Source organism: Pogoniulus pusillus, chromosome 17 (genome assembly GCF_015220805.1).
Source record: "Pogoniulus pusillus isolate bPogPus1 chromosome 17, bPogPus1.pri, whole genome shotgun sequence".
Lineage (NCBI taxonomy): Eukaryota > Metazoa > Chordata > Aves > Piciformes > Lybiidae > Pogoniulus > Pogoniulus pusillus.
The window spans coordinates 18,116,538-18,139,118 of NC_087280.1; the positions used below are offsets into that span (position 1 = coordinate 18,116,538).

The 22,581-nt window shown below is 43.9% G+C and overlaps 1 protein-coding gene across 4 annotated transcripts in view; it reads left to right on the forward strand.

Moving 5' to 3' along the window:
- CERS3 (ceramide synthase 3) overlaps nucleotides 1-22,581 on the forward strand; it is a 56,844-nt gene that overhangs the window by 14,518 nt on the left and 19,745 nt on the right. For all 4 annotated transcript variants that reach the window (XR_010305419.1, XM_064158012.1, XM_064158013.1 and 1 more), the window contains exons 2-10: nucleotides 5,125-5,307; nucleotides 7,570-7,687; nucleotides 9,624-9,742; nucleotides 14,462-14,519; nucleotides 15,377-15,427; nucleotides 17,068-17,160; nucleotides 17,385-17,513; nucleotides 20,609-20,715; nucleotides 22,122-22,278. Coding sequence is in view for 3 of the 4 variants with exons in the window: in XM_064158012.1 (XP_064014082.1) it covers nucleotides 5,126-5,307; nucleotides 7,570-7,687; nucleotides 9,624-9,742; nucleotides 14,462-14,519; nucleotides 15,377-15,427; nucleotides 17,068-17,160; nucleotides 17,385-17,513; nucleotides 20,609-20,715; nucleotides 22,122-22,278 (1,014 nt within the window). In the remaining variant the exon portion in view is untranslated. The remainder of the gene's footprint in view (nucleotides 1-5,124; nucleotides 5,308-7,569; nucleotides 7,688-9,623; nucleotides 9,743-14,461; nucleotides 14,520-15,376; nucleotides 15,428-17,067; nucleotides 17,161-17,384; nucleotides 17,514-20,608; nucleotides 20,716-22,121; nucleotides 22,279-22,581) is intronic.

Below are 22,581 nucleotides of genomic sequence, written 5' to 3' on the forward strand. Positions count from 1 at the left end.
TGTTTGATGCTGTTACAGCTTTTAAGGAAAAAGAGTTCTAAACTCTCCACTGTTAGCAAGAGGAGGTCCAGGCTGGGTAAGCTTTCAAGTTTCTCCTTAGAGCTGGGTCCAAATTGGAAGAAGCTGGACCTTCTATTCCACAGCATCTGTGAGCAGAAAATAACTTGTGGTGTTTTATGCAAATGAAATAGGTCATCTGCCTCTGAAACCCAGTATCTGTGGCCAGATCCTGGCACTGGAACTGGTTTCTACCCCTTGTGGTTATACTGCAACCTTTGGTAACAAGCTCCTAACAGAAATAAGTATCCCCTGGTGTTATGCTGATGTACAGGGAAATGTTCCAGGGTCCCAAGTTAGAGCTGCTCAGAGGCCAGAATTTCTCAGCAGCATGAAATGAGCCTGTTGCAAAACACACTCCACTCACCCAAGTGATAAGAGACTGGTTCTTCCATCTCCCACCCAGATTTTGGCACTATCTGAGGAAATGCCTGTCTACCTCACCAGCATTGCTCATAGCCTCTGAGTAGCAGAAGGGACAACTGAAGGACTTCTGTCTATTTAGCAGACTCTTTCATAAGAGTGGCTTCCCTTTCCCACTCACATGGTGGACACTTGAAAGAGGTGACCTCAGTGTAAGATGGCACGACCAAAGAGTTGCTGGCCTTCCTAGCCCACAGGATTTAGTTAGTTGCCAAACATCTTTGGGTTCAAACTAAATGCTGTAGGCAACATTGTTTAAAATCTGTGTTAGAGACAAATGAGCCTGTATGCTTTTTATCTGTCTCCTCATCACAGAGTCAGTCAGGGTTGGAAGGGACCACAAGGATCACCTAGTTCCAACCCCCTCTGCCATGGGCAGGGTCACCTTACCCTAGACCAGGTTGGCCAGAGCCTCATCCAGCCTGGCTTTAAACACCTCCAGGGATGGGGCCTCAGCCACCTCCCTGGGCAACCCATTGCAGGCTCTCACCACTCTCATGGTGAAGAACTTCCTCCTCACATCCAGTCTGAATCTACCCACCTCCAGCTTTGCTTTATTCCCCCTAGTCCTGTCACTACCTCTTCTTGATCCTCTGGCCTCATCTTTCACAATTTACATAACCTTTGTTTAGGGTCAAAAGAATTCAAAGTAAATAATTTAGAATGGTGCAGTCAAGTCCTATTGTGGAGAAAGCTGATGATGAGGGTTGGTGTTTGGAGCAGTGGTTGCTGTAGATGTGGTAAGTAAACTGCAGAGCTGAATTATTTGTCTTGGTAGCAGCACTGGAAGAACATTTTTGGTGAAGAGGGTGAGATAATAGATGGGTTCATCTTTAGAAGTGTACTTGAGTTCAAATGCTAATTTTAATCAAGGTTGCCAGAAGGTAACAAGTGTGTGTGTGTGGAGAAGGAGATTATAAAGGTAGTGCTGAGATGTTCCCAGTAAGTGCTGCCTCCTGAGATGGAAACTTCTGTCAGGTATCAGCTTCTTTTTCGTACAGAAAAACATACAAAGCATGTGTGGGTCTCATAGCACATTTCTCAGTAAGCTGAAAGGGCCACAGCCTGTTGGTAGTACAGAGAGAACCCTGATTGTATAGGATGTATGCAGCAAAGTGGTGGCTTTGGGGTCTCTACATATTTCAGGATCTCAGTGATTTAAAGCAGGATAAAAGACTGTAACCACAAAGCCACAGCCATCAGCCATTTAAGGACAAACTGGGCAGAAAGACTGTAAAATGCCCAAGGTGCATTTAAGGGCAAACTGGGCAGAAAGACACTGTAAAATGCTGCCAAGGTGTGTTTGGAAGGACTTCCTCACCTTCCAGGTGCTCCGGGAACCTCACAATGAGAACTCAAGATGAAGGGAGATGGGGAAAGCCTAACTACTCAAGGAGCTGCTATTATGAAGATGGAAATCTTCAGGCTTGCCCGGGGAATGGCCTGATTTGCTGCAGTGAAAACACAGGTTGGATGTAGGGCAAACATCCAATTTAAGGGTAATGAAATGTAAGAATAGGCTGCAGATGGATGTGAAATCTCATCAACAGGTCTCTAAGAATTACCTGGACAACATTTATCAGGGTGGGCTAATACCTTGTGTGCCAAGTTACAAATACAGGGGATTACAGAGTTTCAGAAAACCCACCTTTCTATGAGTTTATTTGGTGTTTGTGAGGAAGGACTTCTACTAAAATCTGTGGATCAGACCCCAGATCCCAGAATTCTCTTAAATGTTCAGATTAAACACGTTGTTTGGAGCTTAGTTGAATAGAGATGTATTAAGACAGCCATAGAGTAAGGCATCTGTGTGTGGAAGGCAAACACAAATTAGTAAAATCCCAAGCATCCACTATGAAGCTATGCCCTGCTGGGATTTTCTAGGGTTTAAGTGTTTTGGGTACAAATTCAGTCACAGCCCCTCTCCCTATAACCCAGCTGTCTCTTCCCAGGCTGTCATAATGGACTGACCTATTTTTGTTACCGTTAGTTTGTAATAGTTTGCAATGCACAGTCTAGTTTAAAAATAAAGATGTGTTAGGAAGCAGAGCTGTGTAATGAGTCTCTGCTGGTCTTATAGGGCAGTTTGCAAGCCTTTCTGTCTGACCTAAAATGTCACGTTTCAAAGCCCTGCTTCATTATCATGGCGCCTGCTAGCTGGAGTTAAGGGTCTGTTAGCAGCCCTATTATAAATCCCTACTTCCAGGAGTTTATAATTCAGCAGTAAAAAATTGCTTTAGGCTGAAACTTGGCATATAAACTCTCAGTGCAGTAACAATTGTGATTTCTCTTGCCTTTATTTTTTTGCTTAGACACACACAATTCATTCAGTAGGGTGTTTGTTTTTTAATGTCCCCTTTTGGCATTTAAAAAGATTAAGTGCCTGGGTTATTAATATTTCAATACTGACTACTGTGCTTGGCCAGTAAATTGTTTCACAGTGTCTGTTAACCCAGCTCTGCCTGATGGAGACAGGTCACTGTTTCACAACCCTGCCGCAAGGCTTCAGCTGAGCGGCACCAGCCCGATGCAGTTCATAGCCATGGTTGGTGTGGATGTTGATTAAAGGTGGTCTCAGTGGCAGCTTTGGTTTCATGTGTGAATCCAAAAGCCAGTGTGAGTGCACAAAGCATTGTGTACTGAGCTAGCATGGATGGAAGCTACTTGTGGCTGCAGGCAAGAATGAAGTCGTGTGGCCCCTGCTTAAATACAGAGCAACAGGAAAAAGCCTGAAATCCTCAGCGTGGTTTGATCCTACATAAATACTTGGCTGTGAAATCCTCCAATGGAACATCTAACACCGTGAGGAGACTTGGTTGAAGTTCTCCCTGCTCAACAGTTTGGTCATCAAAACTATGGTTCAGTGAAGTTATTTATGGCTTTTTATTTCTTTTGACTTACAGGAAATTCTAATATGAAAAAAGATTATTTCTATTTGTTACTCATAAAAGTTACTTCTTGCAACTTTATGGAGAATGTTATAGTGGCTTCTATTTTCATTCACTTTAAGACTATTTTATAGGCTATATTGCATAGTCATACTGCAAAGTCCTTGCAACCAAATGAGCAGGAGTTTCTAAATATATAATGTAAAATGCAAAGGCTAAAGCTGAGACTTTTGCATGAAGGAAATGTTTAGGATTAAGTGATTTTTATTTTTTTTTTTTTAAAGGTATTGTACTCTGATAAAATATTTGGTCACAGTTAAATCTTCATATGTCTTCAAAAGCTTTCTGTGCACTGTGATTTTTATACTGGGTCCTGTGCACAGACTTCTGTAAAATCAAGAGCAGGGTGCCTGTTGCCATTAGCATGTTGCCATTGTTGTGGTACTGAGTCACCCCCTGGACTTCCTCATTTCTTTTCCACTTTTCCATTCACTTATATTTAATTTACAAAGGCATCCTAGGAAAGATCAGTTCTCTGTAGGTTATAAATGATCATTGCAGAAGATTTGCCCAGTACTAAGCAATCTGGTGTGAGTGACTGAAATGAGCCTGAAGATTATTACCCTCTCTGTTTCAAGTGCCCTGTGTTGGTTTATGCCAGCTCAAAATTTATCTGCTGCTGAATGTGACTGTTTGGGTGTTACCCCCCCACACTTAAGAAGATCACCCAGACTACACTCAGCTGAGCTGGAAATTAGAATGGAGATTTATATTTACAGCTTAGCACAGCAGACAAGCAGGTATTTACAATATCTACAGCTATAGACAGAAATAGACAAGTTAAAAGGTAATACAGAAACACAACAGCCCTCCCAGAAACCAGAGTCCCCAGGAGGGGGCTCCCAACCACCCTTCCACCTCCTTTCCACCCCTCTACCTTACCCCTGACTTTGCCTTACATTCAAAGTGAGATTGGACAATTGGCCAGGGGGGTTAGGAAGGAGACGGATTAGTTACACAGACAGCAAGTTAGAAGTGCAGGCAGCCAGAGCCAGAGAGCAACTCCCTTATCTATGTTTGTGTTCTTGTTTTTCTACATCTCAGCAAGCCTGTGAGTGAAGTAGACATCAGCATTATTTCATTTTCACAGGCTATCATCTAATTCCTCTCACTAAAATATCCTAGCGAGGCTCAAACCAGCACACTGGATTGTTATCCCAGATGCATGCTGCTCTAACCCAGGAAATTGTCAACTTCTTGTAACTGTTTTTTTTTCTTGAGGAAATTGACTCTACTGGCCAGGTCTGCTTCATGTTGGTTTGGTGTAGGGACACCTCAGCATCTCTGCAGCATTTCTGTTGCACTTGCAAGGTTTCTCAACCACTGCAACAGGCTCCCCAGGGTGGTGGTTGAATCCCCACCCCTGAAGGTGTTTCAGATACGCAGAAAGGTGGTGGTGAGTGACAGGGTTTAGCACCAGACTTGGTAGGGTTACACAATGGTTGGACTTGATGATCCTGAAGGTCTTTTCCAATCCAAACCGTTCCATGATTCTCTGTGATACCAGTGCAACCCACACAATCGCAGACAGCTTGTTCCTGGGGGACCTGAGCCTCTGCTGCTGCTTGGACATTATCTTTGGGAAATGTCCTGCTAGCTATAACCTACTGTTCTCTACAGCAAGGTTCCAAATGCTTTATTTCCTGCATTTTCAATGCACCAGGACTAATTTTGAATCATCTCTTTATTTGCTTAGCATGGCACACATTTTAAAGACGCTCAACAGCTGGTTCTGGTGGGAAAATATCTGGATGCCCATCAATTGCACATGGGAACATTTTGTAGACCATGAGGGACTTGTCTTTCCCAAACCACATCAATTATATGCCACGATACCATATGCTTTTGTGCTGCTGATTATCCGCTTCTTCAGTGAAAGGTAAGAAACATAAACACAACTTTTCTGCTAATGTTAATCCTCCTTAATGCTAGAAATGCTTGGAAAAGAAGATATCTTTAGAGCAATGTCCCTTATAGTTTTATAGAGGAGGATTAGTTGGTGATTGCTAGGAAGATTTACTCCAGATAATATGGCAGGTGAAGAAAGGGAAACTACTTTCACTCTTAGGGACTGCAGCCAATCCAGAAGCAAAATCTTTCATTCTAGCTTTCATATAACTTGGATCGCTCTAATCATCCTCATTCTGTAGGGATACAATTCATGTCAAACCATTTGAGTTTCCTTTTGTTTTTTACTTCTTTTAAAAAGCCCAAGTGCCAAGTTCTGTGTTTTGACCACATCAAACCCCATGCAGGCTGGGGACAGAGTGGCTGGAGAGCAGCCAGGCAGAGAGAGACCTGAGGGTCAGCAGCTGAACATGAGTCAGCAGTGTGCCCAGGTGGCCAAGAAGGTGGCCTCATCCTGGCCTGGATCAGGAATAGTGTGGCCAGCAGGATCAGGAAGGTCATCCAGCCCTTGTACTCAGCATTGGTTAGGCCACACTTTGAGTACTGTGCCCAGTTCTGGGCCTCTCAATTTAAGAAAGATGTTAAGGTGCTTGAATGTGTCCAGAGAAGGGCACCAAGGCTGCTGAGGGGGCTGGAGCACAGCCCTGTGAGGAGAGGCTGAGGAGTATTCAGCCTGGAGAAGAGGAGGCCCATTGGAGACCTCATTGCTCTCTAAAACTACCTGAAAGGAGGTTGTAGCCAGGCAGGGCTTGGTCTGTCCTCCCAGGCACCCAGTGACAGAACAAGAGGACACAGCCTCAAACTGTGTCAGGGCCAAGTTTAGGCTAGATGTTAAGAAGAAGCTCTTCACAGAAGGAGTGATTTGCCATTGGAATGGGTTGCCCAGGGAGGTGGTGGAATCACCATCCCTGGGGGTGTTTAAAAGGAGGCTGGATGAGGCACTTAGTGCCATGGTTTAGTTAATTAGAAGAGTTAGGTGATAGGCTGACTCGATGATCCCAAAGGTCTTTTCCCACCTGGTTAATTCTGTGATTCTTTGGTGGAAAAGTATTTGTCTTCCAAACCAAACCTCTCCTCTTGTTTGATCCTCCACCAGAATGTATGTGAGCCTGACACCTCCCAGGTGCCTGGCTGTACCTAAACTAGACAGACTGGAGGGATCTTGAAGTTTCATGTGAATGATCTAGTAATACTCATACCTTTTTATTCCCTTTGGTGCTGAAAGATGGATTGTTTCTGCAGCTGGAATCTTATGGGACAGACCAAGCTTGGCTCCACCAGAGACACCTATGAATATATTAACATTTGCAGTGCTTTGCCTTATTTATTTGTGCCCTTTTTGCTTACTTTTTTTTTCCCTGTAAAGAATGTGATTAGTAGGTTTCCATAATTATTTCATGATAGAATGAGGAAGTTTGGAATTTCCTAAGTTGGATAGACTTAAAACAGATCATTCGTGGTAGAGATCAAAAGTAATTTGGATCATATGGTTCTAACAATTCACAGTGTCTCCTGAGTGAATGCTTGCCCAGCTGTGTCTCACTATTGGAAATTACTTGTGTAAATAATTAGCCCACACATCTGGCTTGCAGTGGACCTGCCCATGCGTGAGAAAAACTACTCATTGCTCTTAGCAGTGGTCAGTCAGTTGCTGATAGCAGCAGGAGTGAGGGGAATATTTTTCTGAAAAGCCTGCCCAAGCAGAGGAGTAAAGCATTTTCTGTGCTCTGCAGACATTTATAGGGAAAGTGGAAGAGAAAGAGGGGCCTGAAGCCTTCAGCCTCCAGGGGGGTCACTGTGAGCTAGAGGTCACAAGCCAAATCCAGTGGCAGCCTGGTGAAGCACTGTGAGCAGTGTGCTCGGTGACTATCTCCACTGACTTGGAGACTGTATTCTAGTAGCAATCGGAGAGAGCATCTGTTCTTGTTTCACTTTCCCTTAACTGTCACTGAACTCTGATATGCCTTTGAAAAAAACACAAGGACACAAAAATCAGGATCTTTTCCCTTAGTTTTACAGCCCTTCACAGCCACAAACTTGAGTCCTTGGGTCTGCTTCTTCATCATAACTGCTAATATGCTATGATTCTCTCCTGGGTTTAGCAGAGGGAGACTCCTGTTGTATCCTATGGTAGATTAAACTGCTTCAGATTTATTTTCTTCATATCCTGGTGTGAGAATGGCCAATGTCTTGTAACTGTATTGTTAAAGTTTTTCATGGTATATCTTTTCAGATTTGTTGCTATACCTTTAGCAAAAGCTTTAGGTATAAAGAACGTAAGACGCGTGAAGCCGCAGCCTAATCCTGTGTTAGAGAGTTATTTCCGGGAGTGCTCCAAACATCCATCCCAAGTAAGGATTCTTCCTCTTTTATACTTGTTTTGGTGCTGGAAATCTCAAGTCTTACTGTTTCAATCAGCTATCAGAATGACATTGTGGGATAAGCTCCAGCTGACTGACAGATGACTTAATTTATTTGGGGTTTTGTTTCTGTTCTGCTGACAAGGGTACATGGGATCCAGAAGAGAAAATGTTTAAGATGTTTAATTTTCTGGCATGTTGTTCTAGGTTAGACTGTTAATAATATTCCCAGTGAGGATCAGTGTTCCATCTTTAACTTATTCTGCCTGGAGAGAACACCAGCTGATATCTGTTGTGGGAAAGTGGTATCATATTTATTGCAAGCAATACTGGAACATTGGCATGGAAGCTTTTTGATCCATTGTATTGCTGCATACTTAATCCTGTGTGAGAAAGAAAAACAACCTTTGTGTTATCTTATTGGGAGGGTAAAGAGGGAAAAGGAGCCAGTATTTACCCTCTCAGAAAGTGAGGCAACTTGACTGTTGATGGGAAGCAGGTACTTTGCTGTGAATGCAGCCTCTGCAGGTTTGCTTACCTAACTCTGGGCATCAAACAATTGCAGAGTTCTTGCTCTGTTTTTGAAAAGCAGTGTGTGCTTTCTAGTATTGGAGGATATTGGTAGTTACTGATATGTGGAACTCTGCTCTCTGTCTCTAACTCTGCTATTCTCTTGTTGTGTCATTTGCCTGATATCAGGAATAGAGGTTGTTTGTGTTCACATGTGAGCTCTTCTCTGTCTGGGCAAGTATCTAATTTCTCTGTTTCATGCCTCTCTTCTGCATGAGAACAGTTTGAGCATTGCTCTCTGAATGGAAGCACAGCATGTTTTGTATTCCTCAGTACATGGGAAAGAGTCCTCAGGTTGGATACAAGTGTGCCCAAGAAAGCATGCAGAGGTCTGGCTGGTGACTGAGAGCATCCACTGGCTGCAAAACAAAGTCTTTTTTCCTGCATGGCAAGTAGAGAGCTCCCCAACCAGCAGGATAGGCTGGACACTGAGGCTGTTTGCACTCCTGTCCTCCCCAGCAGCTGAAGTATCTTTGCCCACATACCAGAGCTTTCTCTGAGGGCAGGAGGCTAATTAAACTGGACTTACCTTGGTGGAGCCAGGCTGCTGCCACCGACTATTTGCATACTGGCTTTGCCAGGAGCTTCCCCAGGGATGAGTTGAAGTGTACCTCCACTCCTGCAGCAGCCCCAGGGCTGGTCAGCCCAGTCCTTCCTTCCTCACTTTGGAATGGAGAAGAGGGAGGAAGCCTACATGCAGGTAGGACACTGAGCACCCAGAAAAGCAGGAATTGCACTGTTCAGCACATGCAGAGCCACTTCACCTTGAGAGACAACTGGCTGTGGCACTTGAATTGGCTGAAGCACTTCCAGGTGTGATCTGGTCCTAATGTGTTTCTAGGTGTCAAAAGGAGGCAGTCTGGATTTTGCTCAGGTGAATTGACTTGCCCTGTACCACAGAAGTGCATTGGATGTGAGAACGGAGCTCAGGTCACCTTCATTCCAGGCCCACATCTCACCTTGAGATTAATTTACATGTTATAATTGTATCTAATACCTTACTTAAACATAATTAATGTGCAGATGCATTGATAACGTGGCACTCCCTGCTCCAACCTAAGCTCTTGCCAAGCAGCAGAAGTTGCACCTTTGAAACTAGCTGAAGCCACCAGAAAGAAAACAACACCATTTGAGGATTTGTATGTTTCACACCTGCTTTATTTATATAAATTGGTGTCCTTGAAAATCCAGGATTTCTGAGTGTCACTCAGAAATGAAACCAGGAAGCCTGCAAGGTGGACCACCATATCTTTAAATGAAGACTTTATGACAGTGGGGAAATGATCTGCAAAGTAGAAAGTAAATGACAATTATGCTGGTGTGCATCCTGTTGCTAACACTGTTCCATTTTTTCCAGTCAGATATTCAAGGCCTTGCCAAAAAGTGCAATTGTACTGTCCATTTGGTGGAAAAGTGGTTTCGGAGGCGACGAAACCTTGAGATCCCAACAGTGCTTCGAAAATTCCGGGAAGCTTTGTAAGAAAACACAATGCTTTTGATTACTGGGAGGTGTATTGGTTTGAAGGAAATATCTGAGGTCCTTGGGTGCCTTTTAGGGGGACTCATGTCCAGAAAGCTGTGTCTGTCTGACAAGGGTTTTGGGTTGTGCACACACAGATGGAAAGGATCTAGTGGCTTTTCTCCAAGTTATGCGACTGCAAAAGATTGGGTTAACAGTTTCTTCTGAAGAAAAACAACTTCAAGATATTGTCCAACTTCCTTCATTGTGTGATCATGGACTTACACATCTCCTGCTACACAGTGTTTAATGAAAACATAGAATCATAGAATCAGCCAGGTTGGAAGAGACCTCCAAGATCATCCAGTCCAACCTATCCCCCAGCCCTATCCAGTCAACTAGACCATGGCACCAAGTGCCTCATCCAGTCTTTTCTTGAAGATCTCCAGGGACGGTGCCTCCACCACCTCCCTGGGCAGCCCATTCCAATGGCAAATCACTCTCTCTGTGAAGAACTTCCTCCTAACATCCAGCCTATACTTTCTCTGGCACAACTTGAGACTGTGTCCCTTTGTTCTATTGCTGGTTGCCTGGGAGAAGGGGCCACCTCCCATCTGGCTACAATGTCCCTTCAGGTAGTTGTAGACAGCAATGAGATCCCCCCTGAGCCTCCTCTTCTCTAAGCTAAACATGCAGAAAATAGGAAAATATTTTTGTGTCTGCTGGTAATGGTAGGGGAATAAAAATGCTCACTCTTCTTTATGTACCCATGTTGTCACTTTGGGATGCTGTTATGTGTACAGAAATCAGTTCAAGGGCAGGAATCACAGCATCCTAGCTAAATGATGAGTGTCGCAGCTTGACACAACTATACAGAATATGATGAGAGCAGGCCATTGAGCAAGTGTGAGTGAGAACAATGAATATGTAAAACGTTTCAAAGCCTCCTGCATATGCATTCAAGGTCTGATTTTTCACAAGTGTGTCAAGAGCTTCCCTGTGTCTCAGCATTTTACTTCTTAGCTATTCCTGTGTTATCCAAAATCTTGCACACAATGCAAATCCCCCAAGGGCGTGGCTTTACTTACATAACTTATCCTTTTGGATACTGAAATTCACTATGCCAGTGTAAGACACTTTGCTAATGTCCTCTGTATTTTGTATTTCGACTAGCGGAATTACATTGCAAAAATCCACGTGGTTATATTTAACCTCTCTTAGCATAGATTAGCTTAAGAAACAAGGGCTAACAGTACAGCTACAAAGCTCAAAGTTGTGTACTTTATCATGATTGTTTTCATTGTGATTCACTATAGGCTGGGGACAGAGTGGCTGAGAGCCAGAAAGAAAGGGACCTGGGGATACTGGTAGATAGTAGGCTGAACATGAGCCAGCAGTGTGTCCAGGTGGCCAAGAGAGCCAATGGCATCCTGGCCTGTATCAGGAACAGTGTGGCCAGTAAGACAAGGGAGGTTATTCTTCCCCTGTACTCCACACTGGTCAGGCCACACCTTGAGTTCCGTGTCCAGTTCTGGGCTCCTTAATTCAAGAGAGATGTTGGGATACTGCAACACGTCCAGAGAAGGGCCACAAAGCTGGTGAGAGGCCTGGAACATAGCCTTGTGAGGAGAAGCTGAAGTAGCTGGGGGTGTGCAGCCTGCAGAAGAGGAGGCTCAGGGGTGCCCACATTGCTGTTTACAACTAATTGAAGGGAGGTTCTAGCCAGGTGGGAGTTGGTCTCTTCTCCAGGCAACCAGCAATAGAACAAGGGGACACAGTCTCAAGTTGTGGCAAGGGAGGTCTAGGCTGGATGTTAGGAGGAAGTTGTTGTCAGAGAGAGTGATTGGCATTGGAATGGGCTGCCCAGGGAGGTGGTGGAGTCACCGTCCCTGGAAGTATTCAAGCAACGCCTGGATGAGGCACTTATTGCCATGGTCTAGTTGAGTGGATGGGCCTGGGTGATAGGTTAGACTGGATGATCTTGGAGGTCTCTTCTAATCTGGTTGATTCTGTGATATGATAATGATTTGATGATGTCCTCTGTTGGGCAGAAATCCAGGTGATAGGCAAATATGTCTCTCTGAAGCCTGAGTTGAGTAAACTTCCCTGGCAAACCAACATCCAGGCTTTATTTCTGCTGTTGTTTTGTGGATCAGGTAACTTTGTTTTACAAGTGACAGTAAGATTTCCTGCTGTTGATAAAAGACCTGCCTGCCATAAATGCATGTTTCTAGTAGTACACAGCCAAAACCTGAAATTAAATTTGCTTGGCTGCTTGAATGAGAACGAAGCAAACAGGTTTCTCTTGTGCAATTCTGTGAACCTTGCTCTGCTCTTTGTCAGTGAATTTAATTGGATATAATTCTCAAGGCAACACATGAGGAACAGAGTTATTCCGTGCTAGTAGTTGGTGTTATGAGCATTATGAAATTTTTGAAAGCCTGCAATCTCCAGGATCATTTTTCTGCATCACAAGGAAAATCTGATGAGCCCAATCTGAACCATACTTAAGCTATTAGTGCTCCCAGTTAAGCAATGCTGGGGTGTGGAAAGCACTTTGCACGAAACTTTCCCTGCCTTAAGAGACATATCAGCCTGTAACTTCACCTACTAAACCCCTTTTGTTAGTCTCAGCTGAAGAGAAAAGATTCCTGAAGTTAAATCAGAAAATCTTTCGTGTAGCTGTTGCTCAGTGCTCTCCCTGGTGGCCAGGCTCAGAGCTTAAAGGGCACTTGAGTAAAATTTGGTGAATTTGGATGTTTTACTTTAGGTTTTGTTCACCAAATTCATAAAGATGCTTGGCTAAATACAAAATGAGGTAGTTCTCTGGCAGTCTTGCTTGTATAATGAGTTCATCTGAAGCACTGAATATTTCTTGCCAAGTGTGTTCACTGTACATTTGTAGGGCTGGGGGACTAATGGCATAGTCTTGTTAGGTGCTCTGTGCTTTGGATCTGATTGAAAAAACCACACTTTACAATCAACAGAGAATCTATAGATTCTGAGTATATCTGCTGGGCTACTCCCAGCAGCCTTGCTTGAAATAGGAAGTACGAGGACAGGATCAGCCTCTGTGTAATGTCTGTCCTTTGCCACAGTGGTGTTGTTCTTAGCCTCTCTTATGAGCCAGATGTTACTTGTTGATTCTGTTCTCGTTCCACTTGTCCTCCAAAGTTCCACCATGCACCTTTGAATTTTCCTGTGCACAGTGGGTGTTCTGAAGTGTTGTTTGCAAACCACCCAAGGAAAGATGCTTTAAAGTTGAGAAGGGAAATGATTCCTTGTTTATTGCCAGTGTGTCAAGTGGCAACTAATAGTTGTTGTCTTGACTTCTTCCACAGGCATGAGGCATTCTGTCTTGTCTAGCCTCCCCCATCTTGTGTTTGGTTGTCTTGTAAAATGCTGACTTGGTCTTTGAACATCTCCTCCTTTCACCTGTGATATAAACCTCAATTTACAGCAGGGCTCAGAAAGGAGGCATGTTTTTACCAGGCAGGTCCTTATCATCTTCTCTCATATGGTTCTTCATGAATATTTGCCAGAGATCACAATCTCGTGTGATACATCTCTCACTCCACCACTACAGTGCTCCTGAGGCTCGCTCTCCTTGATTTTAGCCAGTTGAGTTTTTCTGGGAGGCTGTTTGTTGCTCCCCTCCCTGATACCTCCTGTTCTACAAGATGTTCTTACCATGTTTGGGGCCATGTGCCTGTCTCTGTGCTCATGACATTTCCTAACGTTTGAAGTCTTGCAGTGTTTTCCTACTGATCTTGAAGAGCTGCTCAGGGAAATGTCAGACTTATTCCTGACAAGGGGAAGTGTGGAAAGGAAATTTTCCACCACCTGTAGAGGTAGGAGTGTGAACACTCCCACTGAGTCTTCAGCCACACCCAGTCCCAGGGACAGTACCTCCCACGCAGGCTCCAGAGTCATTACCACTCTGATTGCCGCCTCCAAATCACAGCATCCTGCTCTGACATCTATAAGCAACAACACAGTTCACTAAGATACACAAAATCTTTCTTCCATTTGCTGACTTAACAGATCAGAGGTGAAAACCTGACAGTTTTATCTGCCTCCATTTAAGCCACAGAAAGCTTAGACCAGGCTAAATACCATCACACCTAGTCAAAGATTGAGGTTTATAGCTAATTTAGACTTCTGTGGTAAGGTATAAACTGATCCAGTAGTTGTTATTAAAGTTTCACAGGGCTCCCCTGTTTTCAACAGTTAGTCCTAAGAAAGATCAGAAGAAACTAACCCAGCGACTGAAAGCAGTCACTGTGGGTTCTCACAATATTCACAGTGATTGATCAGATCACACAGCTGAAAGATCTTCTGGAGTCAGGGAACTGTGAGATGTTCTTAGTCCAGTGTGGGTTTTCTAGAGGGATTGATGGAGTGAGAGTGATTGGTGTTATCTAACATTAGTTTTGGGGAACTTTATTACATTTGCTGTGACTGTTCTTTTGATCAGCTCTTGCCTGGCTGGAAGATCACTGCTGTGCTCACAGACAAGATATCTGTATCATGATCATGTGAAATAACCTTTGACTAATTGCTAGAGAAATAAATTATCTGAACATCAGTTATTGAGATGCAGTTAACCTTAATGTTGACTCTGAGGGCAAGTTTATGTGAATATTGTCTGATCTGCAATGATTTGCAGCCATTCTGGCTCAGGGCTCCATAGAAATACAGTGCTTTGTTCTTACTATTTCCTTTTCCTTTTGCAGCTGGCGATTTTCATTCTATCTTACATCCTCCATCACTGGATTTATATTTCTGTATGATGTAAGTTCATCTTTTGAAGGATCAATACTCAGTTTTTTGAAGGATTGACATTCTTAGGCTTTGGACAACATCAGGGCTGATTTCGGTGGCTCTGCAGGTTCCTTGATGTATGTAATTTAGGTGATAGGCTGCGGTGTACACTGAGGGTTTACTTCATTTTTACATTACCTTTTGAACTCGAAGGCTGAAGGAGTTTGTGGGTACTCAGTGCCTTTAAGGGGAGTTTTAAGGTGTCACACAGATGGCTTTACAACGTGCCTGGTTACCACCTCCAAAAGCTGTGTTTTTTCTCAAAGGAGACCACAGACTTTTTCTGGCAACACTTTTGGGGGTCACAACAACATTCATGGGTATTTATGGAGGTGTTGCTGCTGAGTCAGAAGTTGGGAATAACAGAGAGAGAATGCTGCTTGTAACTCTGTGAGCACTGCCTGGGGTGTCGTTAATGCTTCTCCTGAGCAGCAGAACAGTTTCTCTGCCTGTCCATGTTCATCTGGCTCTTCTCCCCCAACGCTGTTTATCATCATGAACTGGTGGTGTGTGTGGCTGGTAAACACAGCAAAATCTAATCACTGTAGCAACATATCTTGAGTAATTGCAATAATAAAACACACACCCATTGCTTTGGATGATGAAATGGTGAACTGGAAGGTTTCAGGTGTCTTGAAAAGAAGCCAAAAAGCTGTGACCAATATAATAAATCTGAGATGTAAGATTCATTTAGAGATTGGTGGAGAACAGTTGTCAAGGCTTCTTTGCATGCTCCACTCAGAGAAATTTTAAGTATTGAAGATTTGGAGGTAAGATGACTTGTTGTTGCTCAGCTGTTCAGTCTCTGACTCATCTGTCTTCCCCAGAAACCTTGGTTTTACGACATATGGCAGACGTGGGTTGGCTATCCATTTCAGGTGAGCTTTTTGGCATTGGGCCATCACCTCAAGACATTCCCAGTATTTCCTCATTGAAAGGAGTAATCCACAGAAGCTCTTCTCCCTCCAACGGGCAGCACCTACAGAGGTGTGGCCCCAAAGCCTCTCATCCTTTGGTACCTCCTGCTGACTGGTGTAAGACTTCTGTGATCTGCCAGTGCTGCAGTTCAGCTCCCCAGACAGACCTTGAGTATTTTCACGTGTCCCAGGTTACCAGTTGCACACAGTAGAGGCCATCTGTGCTTTGGGTTTGAGAGCAGAGCCCCTAAGCTCACACCAGGCCTAATGCTTCAAGGTACTGCAGACTGACATTGCACAGAGTTGTACTGAGCAGCCCAAGTGCTCTGTGCCTGCTGGGCCCTATTGCTCTGTAGTGCAGGTTGAGGAGTCCTGCAGTGATTTGGTTTGGCATAATGTGAGTCCCTCTTCCTGGCATCTCTGCACAATACCCTGCTTGTTCCCAAAGGTCAGGAGGCTCTTGGAATTTTTTCTGAAACATTTTGCTAGCAGCCCATAACAGAAGACTCCAAGCAAACTGCCTTGTTACTCACCTGAGATTCTGATGTGCCCTTCACTCCTATTTTTGTAAATCTGTGGCCCATTACAATGTCTCCTTAGTCCTAGTCAGGGCCAAGAATAAAAAGAATCCTGTCCCCCAGCTGCGTTTTCCCAGGACCTGATAGCCAGATTACTTCCTGCCACCTGGGAAACATTGTGAGTCAAGGAAGCAGCAAAGCTCAGCATCAAATGATAGAATAATGGTATTGTTTCAGTTGGAAAAGATCTCTAAGATCATTGAGTCCAACCATCAACCTAAGAGCCCCATGGCCACTAAACCATGTCCCAGAGTGCCATGTCCACATGTTTCTTGAACATCTCCAGGGATGGTGACTCCACCACCTCCCTGGGCAGCCTGTTCCAGTGCAAAGAAATTTTTCCTAATATCCAACCTAAACTTCCCCTATCACAATTTAAGGCCATTTCTTTTCATTCTATCACCTGATACTAGAGAGAAGAAGCTCACCCTCACCTCACTACACCCTCCTTTCAGAGAATGCTTTGGGTTAGAATGGACATCTAGAGGTCATCTAGCCCAACCCCCACCCTACAGTAAGCAGGGACATCCTGAACTAGATAGGTTGCTGGGAGCCCCATCAAGCCTGACTTTGAATGTCTCCCTGGACAGAGCATCTAACCTTAAGGCAGTGCACAGGGTTTTAGCATAAATAGCTGACATCTTAGTCATGGGATGTATGTATGTTTATAATGTTAATTGCTCACCAAAACCAAGGGCTGTGCTTGTTTGCAGTTGTTTGTAATTAAATGCAGAAGCACCCAACCTGTAGTTCTCTAACAAAACCATACAGAAAAGCACGCCGAGTTTCTGAGCTGGGAGAGGAACTGCAGAAATGGAGAGTTTGGTCTGAGTAAAGGTTAAAATATTTGGCTCCCAGAATATCTTTCTTAATGAAGCCCAGAACAGCAACATAGTTTAGTTTAATTTTTAAAGCGAGGCTCAAACAGAGGAGCAAAAGAAGTGAGGAAAGGGGGGGGGAAATTATTTCATTCAGTGTGCACTTTCTGCTCTTCTCAGCTAATTGTGCTCTCCTTCGTTACAGACTCTGCTGCCCTCCCAGTACTGGTACTACATGGCTGAGATTAGTTTTTACTGGTCTCTGTTGTTCACAATTGGCATTGACACCAGGAGGAAGGCAAGTGGCCATGCTCTAGCCGCCTTTCTCTCCTGATCCTGGGCTTGGTGCAGCCACACGAGGGCAGCATCAGCCTGTCCTTGCCACACCGGCACCCATCGGCGCTCGCTGGCTGCCAGTGCATCTCTCTGCGTGTGACAACTTTTGCTTGTCACTTCATCCTCAGGGAGACCCTCTAGCGCTGGTTTTGCTTACCTCTGTTTTATTTCTTCTCTCCTTCCCAGGATTTCCTGGCTCATGTCGTTCACCACTTGGCAGCCATTGGGCTGATGAGTAGCTCTTGGTGTGGCAATTACGTGCGCCTTGGGACGCTGGTGATGTTTGTGCATGACACAGCAGATTTCTGGCTGGAGGTAAACCTGCCTTGCCTCTTTTTTTTTTTTTTTTTTCTTCTTCTTCTGGGTTGTGGGGGTTTTTTGATTTGTGGGGATTTTGGGGGACTAGGTTGTGCTCAGTCACACTTTAACCTTTTTGACACAAGTTTCATACGATCCCTTCCTAAGCCCACACAGACACAGTTTCACAGATCCCTAAACTGTAAGGTGAAAAAGAGCAGCTGATGCTCTGATACACAGTCCCTTGTGAGAAGAGAGCAGGAGAAAAGTTCTTCAGTACAAAACAGGGACTGGAAATACAGCAGCCTTCCTGGATTATTCTTATTTCACTGTTAAAACCAACCAAGTTAGCTAGCCTGGGAGCAGCTTGTCATGGTACCAATTTTCAAGCAAAGTTAGCAGCCAGAATTTTGGCTGGTTCTCCAAACTAGCATCATTTTGTCAGCACTCACACCCCTGTGATGATCCAAAGGCTACATCTACATTACACACTTCTGGCTGGAGACATTCAAGCTGTCCCTAAACAAGATAGCACAAGAAGTCATTGTCTCTTCCCTGAGATTGATATTTAGAGATGCTTAAGAAGTATCCTGCACAGAGGACTGTGATCGTAGAGACTTGCTACTGGGTGTGTTAGGATACAATTGCACACTGTGTTTCCTCCTATAGTTATCCTGAGTTTAAAACACCAAGATGAAGAGCATAGTTTCATCACATCTTTTGGTTGCAGTGCCACTGTAAGCAGCCCTTGGAGGCTCTTGTCTGTCACTGCTCTTTCCTGCTCCTGGCACTCTTTGCTGTCATGCAGCATGTGGGGTCATGCAGTTGGGATTGGTCCATATTAAGTGAGTACAAACAGTGATTTTTACTGGGTTACTTTTAGTCCTGAACTGCTTTATGGGCCACTGCGTGGCCTTACAGATGAGTTGGCAACTGATGGAATCAAAGAATGTCAGGGGCTGGAAGGGACCTTGAAAGACCATCCAGTCCAAGCCCCCTGCCAGAGCAGGATCATCTATACCAGATCACACAGGAATGCAGGCAAGTCTTCAATACCTCTCCAGGGAGGGAGACTCCACAACCCCCCTGCCCCCTGGGCAGACTGTTCCAGTGTCTGTCACCCTCACTGTGAAAAAATCCCTCCTCATGTTTACATGGAACATCCTATGCCTCAACTTCCACCCAGCCTCAACTTCCCCTTGTCTTGTCATTGGGCATCACCCAGCAGAGCCTGGCTCCAGCCTCCTGGGACTCACTCTTTACGTATTTATAAACATTGATGAGGTCACTTATCAGTCTCCTCTCTTCCAAGTAACAGAGCCCCAGCTCCCTCAGTCTCTCCTTGTAAGAGAGATGTTCCATTCCCTTAATCTTCTTTGTGGCTCTGTGCTGGACTCTCTCCAGCAGTTCTATGAACTGGGGGCCCAAAACTGGGCACAGTACTCTTTATGTGGCTTCACCAGGGCAGAGTAGAGGGGCAGGAGAACCTCTCTTGACTTACTAGCTACAGCCCAGAATGGCATTGTTGGCTTGTGGTCAACCTCCCATCAACTAGGATCCCCAAATCCTTTTCTCCTTCCCTGCCTTCCCAAACCAATACTGATAGCTGGGGTTGTTCTTTGACAGGTACAAGACTCTACACTTGCCCTTGTTGAATTTCATTAAATTTCTTCCTGCCCAGCCTTCTGGTGTGGCAGCCACTCCACCCAGTTTGGTGTCGTCAAACTTGCTGACAGTGCACTCTGTGGCCTCATGCAGGTCATTGATGAATATACTGAACAGAACTGGTCCCAGTACTGACCCCTGTGGGACCCCACTGGTCACAGGCCTCCAAATAGACTCCATCCTGTTGACCACAACTCTCTGGCTTCTTTTCTTCAGCCAGTTCCCAATCCACCTCACAACCTGGTCATCCAGGCCACATCACCTCAGTTTAGCCATAAGGATGCTGTGGGAGACAGTGTCAGATGCTTTACTGAAATTGAGATAAACCACATCCACTGTGCTCTACCATCACCAATCCACCTGGTTATGTCCTCATAAAAGGCTATCAGGTTGGTCAAACATGACTTCCCCTTGATAAAACCATGTTGACTGCTCCTAATGACCCCACCCCACTGTCCTTGATATGCCTAAGGACAGCATCCAGGATAATTTTCTCCATTACCTTTGCAGGGATGGAGGTGAGGCTGACCAGTCTAAAGTTACCTGGGTCCTCCTTCTTACCCTTTTGGAAGATTGGAGTAATGTTTGCCCTCCTCCAGTCCCCAGGCACCTCTCCTGTCTGCCATGACTTACTTGAAGGTGGTAGAGAGTGGTCTGGCAATGCCCTGTGCCAGCTCCTTCAGCACTTGTGGGTGCATGCCATCGTAACCCATGGACTTAACAGGACAGAGCTCAAATGCAATCTGAAGTTGGGTACCAGAATAACTTAATTCAGCCCTGCCACCCAAAAAACATCATTCATCAAGAGGCTGTTTAAAACTTAGGCTTGTCACGTGAAGCTTTTCTCATACTTAACAATGTCTGTTTCATTCAACAGTGCACAGGTTGATTCCTGAATGAGGAATGCTCTACAGTTCTGCTAGGGGAGAAGTAACAGTTACAATCTATATTAGTGAGACAGAGCAACAATAGGATCTTCATTCTCGGAAGGAAGGAAACAGAAGCTGAGTTAGGCACACAGAAGGGTCAGTAACACGCAAGCACCAGAATGCCTGCATGTAAGAGATTGCTGCTGCTCCTGAGCATGCAGCTATGGCCAGCAGCTGCTCCTTGATTCAGCTGTTTGGAATCTGGTTTAGGAATGAAGGGTTACCTCTTGTTTTCAAGAGCACTTTGTGTTTTGATGGCACTTCTATATTCTGATCAGGAAACTGTTGTTTGGGCCTTTGATACAGAGTCTTTTCCTTTAGATGAAAGGAGAAATCTAAACAGAGACTATTTCGATACTGCTTTATTAGGTACCAGTAAAATGATTGCTTTGCATGTCAAACAGGGAGGAAAATTTCTTCCTGCTTAGGTGGAAGATGAGTCTTTGTTTATGAAAATGCAGAAAGGAATTCATTTTGGAGAATATTTCTAATCTGTTTGATGGGTTTTATTCACTGCAGGCAGCCAAAATGTTTAATTATGCTAGATGGGAGAAAACCTGCAATATACTCTTTATCCTCTTCGCTATTGCATTCTTCATCACAAGAATCATCCTCTTCCCCTTATGGTAAGCAATGTTTAGTGTATTTACAGGGTGGTTTCTTTTTCATTCCCATGGGGAGGTCAGTATTGGTTGTGATGGGAGAAGGAAAGGAATGAATTGTACTTTAAAAAAGAGCAGAAGCAGAGCTTTAGTTACTATTGGCTACTAAAGGCAGTGAGCAGAAGTGACAAAAACTGTCATTTTTCTTTAAAAGTTTAAAGAAAAATACTTTTTAAATGAGTCTCTGGAAAATACATTGACCAAAATAAAGGGGGGCTTGTGTTATTTCACTTATCTTTGTAAATTGTTAAATGCTGTGAGCTCCTGCATTTTCAAGGGGACTGAGCTACTTAACCAGGATAAATCGTTTTCCCTTTTATTCCATCCCTTCTGCTGCAGCTACAGAGTCAGACTACAGTGTAATGCCTACATTAATGATAGTTACTTGTTTGTAGAGCCCTCTTTTGCTACCTAGCCCTTGGGTAGTGCCTCATCTCACTCACATGAGGACCGTTCAGAGAAGCTAAAGTGAACCAATTAATTCATGAAGTCAGCACAAATAAATCATAACTTGCTAAATACATGCCTTTAGAGTGCAATGATTTAATCTGCTTTGGAGTATCCACACGGGTGCTTAGTGCTTAATGCTTAACATGTTTAGCTTTTAAAATATTGTTTAATGTGTTTCACATTCATGGTTTCATTGACTCACTCTGGTTTGCCTTCATGCCCTTCCCTGCATGTGGACAAACCCTTAGAGATTCAGTCTGGTTAAATAAATAGTTCTGAGCATTGATTAATGCAAGGTTTTAATTTCCTGTAGTATTTTTCTTTCAGAAATGCTGATGTCTTTGACTTTATTGAGTTTCTTATTAACTATACAAGAGATCTCCAATCATTTTGCTTCATTGAGTTTCTTGTTGTAGAGTTTTTGAGCTTTGGAAGCAAGACATGATGAGATTAAAGGGACTTAACTCCCCCCATGTAATATAAAAGTAGTGAGGTTTGAAGATAGACAAAACATATGTTAATTAACAGAAAGCCCTGTTGCAAAGCCTGCAGGATTTTCTCTGGAGTGTGGATTTCAGATTAGAAAGAATTTACATTTTAAAAAAATGGCATAGATAAGCTCCAGGCTCCATAGTACCTAGACCACACAGAGCTCAAGACTTGAAAAAAAAGAGATTTTTTTTTTTTCCTAGCCTTATTTAGAAAATCTGGAGCAAGGCTGAGGTTTCTCATCTTCTGAAATCTGGATTTCAATAGTGATGCACAAAGTAGTGAAGAGAGGGTTTCTTAATCAAGCTGTCATCTTTGCAGGGCTTTTTAATATTTTGTGGAAATAATGAATCCACTTGGAGTGTGCAATTAGAAATAGTTGTAAACAGCACAGAGAAGGAATTTTGTAACAGTGACCTTTATTTTTCTAGGATCCTTCGTGCCACCTTGTATCTGCCTACATACTACTCCACAACTCCTGTCATAGCATATTTTTTCTTCAATGGGCAGCTATTGGTCCTCCAAGGCTTGCATCTGTACTGGGGTTACTTAATTTTCAAGATTTTGAGAAGATTCATTTGCTTAAAGGTAAGCAGTTTTGCTTCTGCAGAAAGAGATGGGAAGTATCAGACATGCTAATGCCTCCAGTGGATTTACTCAGAGTTTCTGATTGTTGTGTACAAAGGTGTTCACGTGTGCTGCACTTTCTACCTCTCATTGTCACATAGAAGGTCATAGATCAGAACATCAGAGCTTCAGCTAGAACCTGTTTGGGTTCTTTTCCTGCACCTGATGTTTTGCTCTGACAGTAATGGAGAAATCAGCTCTTCCTAAAACTGAAGCCCTAAGGCCTGAGAGTTTTGCCAGTGCCAACTGCATGAAGTTCAACAA